A 10,381-nucleotide genomic window follows, 5' to 3' on the forward strand; every position below is an offset into this window, starting at 1 on the left:
AATATGTTGGATTTGCTGGGAAACGAAAGTGAAATAGCCATTTGTCTGCAGTGTGTACGGTGTAGCTGAGGTTTGAAAAACGATTTGGCCAAAAATAACATTAATGTAAATACATATAGCACATGCTGTGAGGGCTGTGCGCGTGGTAGCTTCTCAAGTGAAAAGGTGTTATTCAGTGACAGCATGTGCTAATTTTGGCCGGCCCTGCTGGCATCTCTGGTGTTCCGTCAGCTGGCTGAGAAGCGCGTTTGAACTAGCGCTGCTGTTTCCTATTAATGAGTCCCCCTGAGCAGAGTGACAGTCAAACACTTGAATGTGAAGTGTGCTGGTAATTATATTGAGTTTGGTCATTTTTAACACTGCCCCTGCACAATTTTTTTGTTCATCCACTATTCATAAGGGCCCAAACTATGGACATAGTGGAAGGATGTTGATGGATAACTATAGCTGCCAGGTTGATTTAAACATTTACCACCATTGACCCTTGGTGATTCCAGTTCCATACCCAGTACCCCTCAACTTCTCCTAGTTTATTATATTTTAGAATGTGTATGTATACTCCATATAATCACTTTGGTATTTATTTAGTCTATTTGACAACCACATGTGCTCACACTGTTTATAAGACCCCAGATATTGTGCACATTGTTGCCAAACATTTTAATTTCCTTTGAATTTTTTTTTCTAGTGCAAAATAAGGTGTTTTAATGAGTGTTTGAGTGAAGATGTATCCAGACTGCATGGTTGATAAACTATTTTTCTACAAAGATGTCTCTGTGTGCTTTGTTGACCTTCATGTGAGTTTTAAAACTGAACATCTGGTTTAGACTGGTTCTGTCTCACATGATGCTGTGGGACTATTTGTGGACTGTAGAGAGAGGTCGTAATGATAGTCCTTTTAATTTATTATCCAGAAATGAGATCCCATTAGATTGTGTATACTGACCCCTGATGGAGAAACGGCACATCCTGCATAAAGTAAATGTCAAATACCAGATGTAATTGAAACATCAAATGTGTCTTCAGTGTGCTTAGCAATATAAATGTACTATTGGATTTTTTAGTAATTCTTTTTTCATAGTGTGCAGCTCAGAATTTCAAACACTCATGAGTAATTATACTGAAACGAAATCAAATTAACCATTGAGGGCACACACAGCAGCAGCACTTCCGATTCAAACCCATACGTGTAATCAATGTCCATTTATAATGTGTGTAGGTAACAGTTGGCAAAGCACTTGTTAATTTGGGTACACCATAACTTTTTCAACAACCGCAGATCAGGCCGATCAACATCCCTTTGGCAGAATGTGGTTTTTTGCTTAAGTGCCAGTAAGGTGCACTTCTGGTTTAGTGATTGTTTTTGCATTTTTTCCCCATGCTCCCTCTGCAGGGAGAAAGTTCTGCATTCTATCACTAGTAAAGGCATTTGCTTTTTCTATTACCAAAACATCACCTCTTTTCTCAATATTACAAAAGGGCATGTGGGACCCAAAAGATGTACATTTAGTAGATTAATATGTGTTCTTTTTAGGACAATTAAATTACAATATATTGTAGCAAGAGATATATTCCTCTGTGATGGGCAATGCTATGTTCTTAGTGAGAAGCAAGCTGAATGCTAGCTGGCAGCAATGGTACAAGGAAAAACCCACAGCAAGATGAAAAGGGAGTATGAGAAGAAACATACCTTTGACCAAGCTTACAAAACACTGCACTCACATTTATCAGAACATTTGATTTTATTAAATAAAAAATATCACATGAATTATCAGACTACATAGTACAAAACAAACTGAATTATAACTGCTTCTTTGTAAAGAAATAAAAGCATTGAAAAAGCAACTGCCACCGCTGTTGAATGATGTAAATGTTGAGTAACAGATGGACCTCCCTTTGCCCAGTCATTTATGTCACTGGTCAAAAACAAAAAAGCACACATTTATATGCAGAAAAAAGCCAAAGCCTAAGCAAGACTTCATACATTGTCATGAACGTTAAGGTCAGGCAGAACAATGATACTGAGCACGCTGAAGGCGTTCACAAAACTGGCACTAACATGACGAATGATTCAAAAAAGCTGTGCAGTGGGAGTCTCACCGTTCAAGCTGACCAACCCCACCCTACGGTCCTGCCCCCGCCAATACTAAGACTCAGCCGGTACCGGGAAAGCAGTCTGCTCAGTCAGTAAAATGTGGCGGTTTCCCCTTCGAGTTCAATACAGGCTGCATTATAGTGCTACGAACATAATGCCGAAAATGGCCACGTTTTAGAGTTTTAATCATGATTTTGGCTCCCAATTTGTTCTTGTTATGAACAAGATCTCCTAGAGAGCCTCTTGTGGTGAGCCTGCAAAAATACAGCCTTAACTAATGGGACAGACCTATTCATGGTTTTGCCCTTTGAAGAAACCCTTAACGTGCTGACTGTCACATTTCAACCCCCAGTTAAAGCCAGCCCCCAAATCCCCCCTTTCTGAATTCAGTTCTGAAGAAAACTGGACACAGTCCAGCACTATTCTTCCATATAACATAGTTACCTGTAGTTAGTTATTCATACTATTGGACCGTGAACATTGTAATTAACTTTCTTTCCTTTATTCAACCCTGAAGCCAGCTGTTAACAAGTATTAACTTCATAAGCAAAAGGACGGACTCCTCCAGCTGAAAGTGTTCATCCAACTAGGTGTTTTTTTAGAGTTGACGTTTCTTCACTTTGATCTTGCATGCCCACCCTTGGCTTCCAATGCATTTGTAAAGCAGAACAAAAGATGGCGATAAACACCAGTAAACGAGGCACTCCTCACCAACCAGGATAAACTTCAGACACACAGTTTACCAAATTTACAAGGCTTTTAGCAGCTGAGGACAAAGACTACATTTGGGTATGAGATTTCTGACAGCACTGTTGATGACAAGTCTAAGATGCTCAGCTCATGGAATGCACATTCATGAAAATGCTGACTGACAGCAAGTAAAATTATTTAATTCTCTGCTGAAACATTAAGTACCAAAACAAATTTGGGGTAATAAAGGACAACATGATAAACAAACGCAAATATATAAAAAAAGAACAATGATCAAGATGAAGAGCTCAATTATCAGTGTGTCAAACAGGCAAAGGAGCTAGAATGAGGTTTGGCTGCAGAAAACCTATCCTCTCCTTATTCCCAACCATCTAAGCAACCATGTCCAATAGTTTCATCCAATATGCATAAAGGTATGATAGTACAGGAGGAAATCAAATATATTTACTGTGGTTCTGATCTGAATGACAGTGATACCTTTCCAAGATTCACCATTGCATGAACTTCATACATTAAAAATAGCACTTAGAAGATTTATATCACTGTTATCGAGTTGTTATACACATGAGCAGGGACTGACCATCACTGCCAAAGCAAATCTGAGCAGGGTCATCCTATACTGTGTGAACTGGAGACTGTTTGGGGGAGGCGGCGAGGCACGGCTGAGCCCGACCCAGAGTCTTGAGGTTTTTTCGAGGAAGGGGTGAGGCCAGGCTGGGGTTGGGCTCGCTTGTTTGCAGTTCCTCAACAAACTCATGGCCAGTGAGTCCAGCAGGTGGAGGGGGAGGGAGCACTCTGTCCCCTGACCCTGCCCCCCCCCCCCTCATAAGTCTGACAGAATGTTCAGAGAGGAGGTGGGCAGGTTTAGAACATGCCCCCACCCATGCCTCCCATGCCTCCCATGCCTCCCATGCCCCCGGGCATTCCGGCCTCCTTTTCCTCCTTCGGTATCTCCGTGACAACAGCCTCCGCGGTGGAGAGCAGGGACGCAACACCCGCCGCGTCCAGCAGCGCTGTCCTCACAACCTGTAATAGGGGAACCAGAGCAACCATTGATCACTACAATAACTACATCTCACCACAAGGAGGCGTTTGTGGTGAGAAGCACCATAGTATTTCCCTTTTATATTACCAGTGAGGGAAGCCACAGTGTGACTCTACTGCAATGAGAGGACATAATGCTAAGCTATATCTCAAAGTGTCGCTAATCCTTTTGCCACACTGATCCCTAATCAGAACTCAGAGATGGTGAGGGGAAGGATTTATAATAAAAATAAAGTAAAAACTCCATAAAAGTCTGGAATTGTATCTTGGGCATACCTTGGTTGGGTCGATGATGCCCTTGGCCACCATATTGACGTACTCGCCCTGCAGGGCATCGTAGCCCACCTCCGAGCCACTCTGCAGGATCTTCTCCACCACCAGCGAGCCCTCCACTCCAGCGTTCTTCGCAATGGTCATGGCCGGGATGCGCAGGGCACGGCGGATGATGTCAATTCCTACATAGCAAGGAAAGGAAGGACAATAACTGTCAGATTAATACCAATGCCTAGAAGAGCTCAATGAAAAATTTCTGCTCTAAGGTGACTTATTTTCCCCTGCATTTTTCATCCGATTAACAAACAGAGGACGGCTTTTGGCAGAGTAGGGATGGGCAGAAGAGGCACTCACCAATCTTCTGGTCGGCGTTGGCAGGGGTGATGCTGTCCAGGGCAGGGATACAGCGCAGGAGGGCACAGCCACCCCCCGGCACGATACCCTCTTCCACAGCCGCCCGCGTGGCATTGAGGGCGTCCGTTACGCGGTCCTTCTTCTCGTTCACCTCCACATCGCTCGTTCCCCCAACCTGCCAGAGGCACAGCAGCTTGCCGTCACTCACTCAGCTCACGGGATCAGCACCACTGTGAAACCCTGCGCAATATTTCTGTACCTTATTGTTTAGTGTACATGTAAGATACTGGAGCCAATCTGTCCTCTCTTAAGGACAGGCAGTAATCACATGGAGAATAAACTTAAAGTACTTGGCAAACAGCTGATCCTGCCGACATCCTGCCACACCTACTCAATTCAGTCTTCTTTACTGGCATGACCATTAGTCGCAACAACATAGCGTTGCAAAAGCAAAAACGATTCAACAAAAAAAAAAAAAACACCGCTACTACATAATTCTATGTTCCATGTCCTGACGTTGACTCTTCCCCTGCCTGCTGACCTTAAGAACGGCCACCCCGTCAGACAGCTTCGCCAGACGCTCGTTCAGCTTCTCCTTCTCATAGTCGCTGGTGGTGGTCTCCAGCTGCTCAGCGATCTCGGCCACGCGCTTCTCCACGGCGGCCGTGTCGCCGCGCCCCTTCAGCAGCATGGTGTCATCCTTGGTGACCACCACCTCGCCCACCTTTCCGAAGTCGTGCGCCTGGATGTCCTCCAGGGCCAGGCCCACGGCCTCGTCACCGAAGACCTGTAAGCCGAGAGAGGAAGTGGGAGGGAATGGATAATTTGTTATCAAGCTTTAACTCATCAGAATACAGGGTGGTGACTGGTGGTGGTGTGAGGCTATAAAAACACTTAATGAGTGGAGCCATCACAAGGCCACAATGTTTAATCAAATTAAATATTTGCTGGTGACAAGAAGGGATTTGGATTGGTCCAATTCAGCTAGTGAATGACAGCATGTGACAGCTCTACCCACAAAGTGGTAAACCCTTATATGTAATCACTTGGCTGATGAGGAGTAGAATGAGTGAACACAACCAAGAGACAAGATATACTCACAGTGCCCCCGGTGGCAACAGCCATATCCTGCAGCTGGTTCTTCCTGTTGTCTCCAAACCCTGGGGCCTTCACTGCCACGACTTGCAGTCCCACCTTCAGCCTGGAGTCAATGAGCAAGTAATTACATAGTCATGCGCACGCGTGCACACACACACACACACACACACACACACACACACACACACACACACACACACCATCTACTATTACACCACCTTAAGATCTCTGATCCTTCCACCCACTTGTTCACTTAAAATACAGAAACCTTATTTTCAGCCCTGAGGCCAAAATAGCAGTCTTCACGTAGTGTATTGTACTGAATTTATTTAATTACCTGTTGTGTTAGTTTGGGGGTTGATTTTTTACACAGCTGTAGTCAGGGTGGATATGGAAAAGGCACCAGAGGAGGAGGGAGAGGCAGACAAACCTGTTGAGTACAAGCGTGCTGAGGGCTTCTCCGTCCACATCCTCTGCCACGATGACCAGGGGCTTGCGGTGCTGGTTAGCGAGCTCTAGCGCAGGGACAATGCTCTGGACGCTGGAGATCTTCTTCTCACTCAGGAGGAGGTAGGCGTCTTGGAATTCACATTTCTGACCTGCCGAGAGAGAGAGGGAGGGCGGGGTCAGGGGGTGAGGGGTCAACTGTCTGGCACTGCCATGAAACACAGTAGCGGAGGGGATCGGAACACGGGAACAAGGCCTCACCTTTAGCAGTGTTGATGAAGTAGGGGGATATGTAGCCGCGGTCGAACTTCAGCCCCTCGATGATCTCCAGCTCGTCATGCAGAGTTTTACCGTCCTGGGAGTCAGAAAAGGCAGTGATGAGCAATGATTTTTTTTAGCATTTTGGGACACGTTTTCACTTAATTCCAGGCCTGTACTCTGCTCTTATAACACAAAATGTCATGTGTGAACAGGTTTATCTGGCACATGACGCAAAAGGCCATTCAGTACACAGTTCTCACAATCCTAGCTGAGGACATTTCCATCTTTCATTTCATGTCCAGACACAACATAAGCATATCAACCAAACTCTGTACTATAGTTCAGTAAAGGAACAGTGCAGATGAGTGTTCTATTGACCACTCGAAGGCCTCTCTGAGGCTTAGCTCTATCCTATCTCCATCCAGGGAGATGCCCACCTTCACTGTGATCACCCCCTTGCGGCCCACTTTCTTCATGGCATTGGAGATGATGTTGCCAACCTCACTGTCTCCATTAGCAGAGATGGTGGCCACCTGGAATGAAATGACAGTGACAGATCACTTTAAACTGCACACAGCACAAACCAAAGTAACTGGTATACAGGAGGATGATAACTGGTATACTAACTTCATTCTGAATACGCACATACTTCAGCAAGTAACTTCCAGGTTCTCTTTGAAGATGACAAAATTGAGAATAAGTTTAGTAAAATTAACTCATCTTTAAAAAATACTTGAGAACACTATGAGATGAATTTCCCAGTGATCATTAGAGGATTAAATGTAGTTAACAACACTCTATTTGAGGCTTATTGACTGACCAGTAAAACACCCACATCGTCATAGTTTTATTTCATTGATCCCCAAAGCGTGCGGGTGGGGACGTTCCCCTTACCTGCGCGATCTCCTCAGGTGTGGTGACGGGCTTGGACAGCTTCTTGAGCTCGCTGATGACCGTGTCCACGGCCAGCATGACGCCGCGGCGGATCTCCACGGGGTTGGCGCCCTTGCTGATGGAGTCGAAGCCCTCCTTGGCGATGGCGCGGGCCAGCACGGTGGCGGAGGTGGTGCCGTCCCCGGCCTCCTCGTTGGTGTTGTTGGCCACGTCCTGCACCAGCTTGGCCCCGATGTTCTTGTACTTGTCCTTCAGGTCGATGCTCTTGGCCACCGTCACCCCGTCTTTGGTCACCTTGGGACTGCCCCAGCTCTGCTCGATAATGACCGTGCGACCCTGTCGTGGTTGAGGGGGGAGCAAGGGAGACATGTAAGGACACACAGAGGCACACAGCTAATACATTCTCAGGGGAAAAACAACAAAAACTTATGGGAAGGCTTATGTTCCAGTAAAATCAGAAAAAAATGAAAATAAAATATTGCCTCCCTTCCAGTTGTTTCATGACAGCTTGAATTTTTTTTTCCTAAAAAAGTCATTACATTCTAGAGTAGCGGTTTGTGTGTTCAGCCTCATTGGTCTCCTGCCCCCATACCTTGGGTCCCATTGTGACGGCGACAGCATCAGCCAGCAGGTCCACCCCCTGCAGCATGAGGGCACGGGCGTCGGCTCCAAATTTGACATCCTTGGCGTAGGAGCGAGTGAGGTGGGGGGCCAGCACCCTGCACACAGGGCGCATCTGTCTCATCACACTTGGTAAGCGCAGCATTGCTGTGGGGGGATGAGAGGACTAGACATTATACACTGAGACACACACTGCTCCTCAACACCTGCCCATTCATTCACTCAGCCAGCAACTTGTTACTTTTAATCTGACACAATCCATTAAATTAAATCAGGTGAGGGCCACATAATATCACACCATGTCACTCCCTGCAATTGTTTAACGGTAGACAACAATGCTTACAAGCTAAGCACTGATTTAACTGCAATTTAAGAGCATGTGGTCTATGACAGTTTGTAAGGCAGTTCAGGCAAGGTATTCTGGACTGCCAAAACAAGATTCTGTCAATTCATTTACAGTTTTACACAATACAGGTTAAACATAAATGTACCTAGAACGCAGAATTTGTAGCAAGCTTGGTTACGTAGGTAACACTGCTCATTGACATTAAAGACGTGAAACTTTGACCTGGTTTGTCTGAGCAACGTCTATCTGCCAATCTGAAGTTTACACAAATCTAACGCAGCCCGGGGCTAACACTCGACATCACTTACACCACTGGCATAAAACTGAGGTAGTAATCTAGCGGAACCAATTGGTATCCCAAGTGACTGCAAAGTTAACAACTAGGGTACCGGGCCATTTTAAATTAAAGCCACATGATCGCCCGTACAGTACTCTATTTCAAACTCTTGGTGGTACCATGGTTGATTCAGGTAATTTGTAACCATAATTTCCTTGTAACTACTATTTCATCGCATATCCCCCTTAATTTGTAGTCTGTCTTGCTTCGGTTGGTAAGAAAATGCAATAACAGCTTTGGTTTCTAGCGTCCACCAGTTTCACATTTTTCAAGGTCATATATTTGCTATTAGATACATCCTCCGAACACGAGGAAAGGGGATAACGTCCTATGCTTAAATCAAGGTCTTTATTTGAATGAATGGGCCTATAGTCGCATATCGAGACAAATGCAATCGTAGCGCCCGCGCCGATAGCGCCAGTCTATATATCTTATGATCTTGTAAAATAATCCCTCACAGATTTGTGAGATGGGATCGAACAAGGACAATCGAAAAACGTGACGTGTATGGGAAAGTAAGGAAAACGTGGATCCCATCATTATGAAAAGGTTCTCCACGCGCTTCCGGATTGTCCCCACGTGTGTAGAGGGTCACGCGTCACAAGGTCAAAATCGCTCAGCTTTCAGTGAGTGCACGGAAACGACTAGAAAGCGAGCAGGAAGGCTAGCAAGCTACACGGCTAACTGTAACTCAATAACACTAACACGGACTTTGGAGCTCATGAGCCAGCTTGCTAGCTATCGAACAAATACTTCATCTTAGATTTTAGAGACAGTGGCTTGCAAATACATATAACTCGCTCGCTAGCTAGCTGCTTGCCGAAATAATACTTTTTGGTATGACATAGGTTCCACTGATTCCATTGTGCAACTAGGTACACTTTAGCTAACGTTACTTCTCGGTCTAAGGAAGCAGATTTTCAGAATTAATGTACCCGATTATTTCCTATTTGACATGCTTTTTATATGAGCTTAATTTTACTAAGATTCAGTGAGTGTCTGAAAGGGAATTAACTATCTTAATAACCATATTGATACACATGCCGGCAAGTTATTTTAGATTCACGTGGGATTATATTTTTCTCTCCCTCAAACTACCAAGGCCGATGGATAACTCATGCAGTCTATAAAGCTAGATTAATGTGTCAGCAAAGACCTATAATGCAGAGGGACGTCTCCAATAATAAGAATGCAATTAGCTACTGAAATGATTAATGAAATTTAGCTCACATTTACAACTATACTACTATTTACCAAGAGTTGACATTAGTTACATTACTCTTCTGGCTATGCATACGCCTCCAAATGATGATAAAATAAGGACTTAAAGAATAAGTGCACAGTTACAATAAAGTTAGCTTGCCAGTGTCAAACATTTACATCCCAGGCACTACCCGTAGAGGTTTCACAGACATCGCAAAGACGCGAGCATTTGCATAGCAACTCTGCAAGGCCACCGATGGGCTATAGCTACCACGTCTGCTAGCAAGCTAATCTTTCTGGTTAGCTGTATTGCCTGAATTCAGCCCCCCTCATCATTTACATAAATATCACAAACAATATTTAAAAACAATGCAAGTTAGCAAGTGCCACTTGGGGGTTTCTAAGAAGCCTGACACCCCTGTACTTACTGTTAGATTGTGTTGATTAGGTCAGGGCTGATGACAGCAGTCTGGTCAGTTCGGCACTGTCACACAGTGTGCAGGCTGAGAAAACGCTCCCTTAGTACATACTGAAGTCGGCTCAGGACACTACGGCGCACATGGGCTTTTCCATCCGGGTAACTCACCGACTGGCCCCGCAATATGTATTTTCGAAGATATGCACACAGTTAAAATTGAAAACACAACTCTGCTCAACCTGGAAGGGTATATAATAGTAACAACCACTCTGTTCCCAC

The 10,381-nt window shown here is 44.8% G+C and overlaps 1 protein-coding gene across 1 annotated transcript; it reads right to left on the reverse strand.

The window, feature by feature from the left end:
• Positions 1–1,771: 1,771 nt before the first annotated feature.
• Positions 1,772–10,225, reverse strand: hspd1 (heat shock 60 protein 1). The gene is made up of 11 exons (XM_036545295.1): positions 10,113–10,225; positions 7,770–7,945; positions 7,178–7,513; positions 6,721–6,816; positions 6,284–6,377; positions 6,006–6,174; positions 5,579–5,678; positions 5,019–5,264; positions 4,478–4,652; positions 4,127–4,305; positions 1,772–3,832 (listed from the first exon to the last, which is right to left on the reverse strand). The coding sequence occupies exons 2-11, from the start codon at positions 7,941–7,943 to the stop codon at positions 3,671–3,673; spliced, it is 1,731 nt and encodes a 576-aa protein (XP_036401188.1). The 5' UTR covers positions 7,944–7,945; positions 10,113–10,225; the 3' UTR covers positions 1,772–3,670.
• Between the last annotated feature and the right edge of the window lie 156 nt (positions 10,226–10,381).

This window comes from Megalops cyprinoides, chromosome 14 (genome assembly GCF_013368585.1).
Source record: "Megalops cyprinoides isolate fMegCyp1 chromosome 14, fMegCyp1.pri, whole genome shotgun sequence".
Classification (NCBI taxonomy): Eukaryota; Metazoa; Chordata; class Actinopteri; order Elopiformes; family Megalopidae; genus Megalops; species Megalops cyprinoides.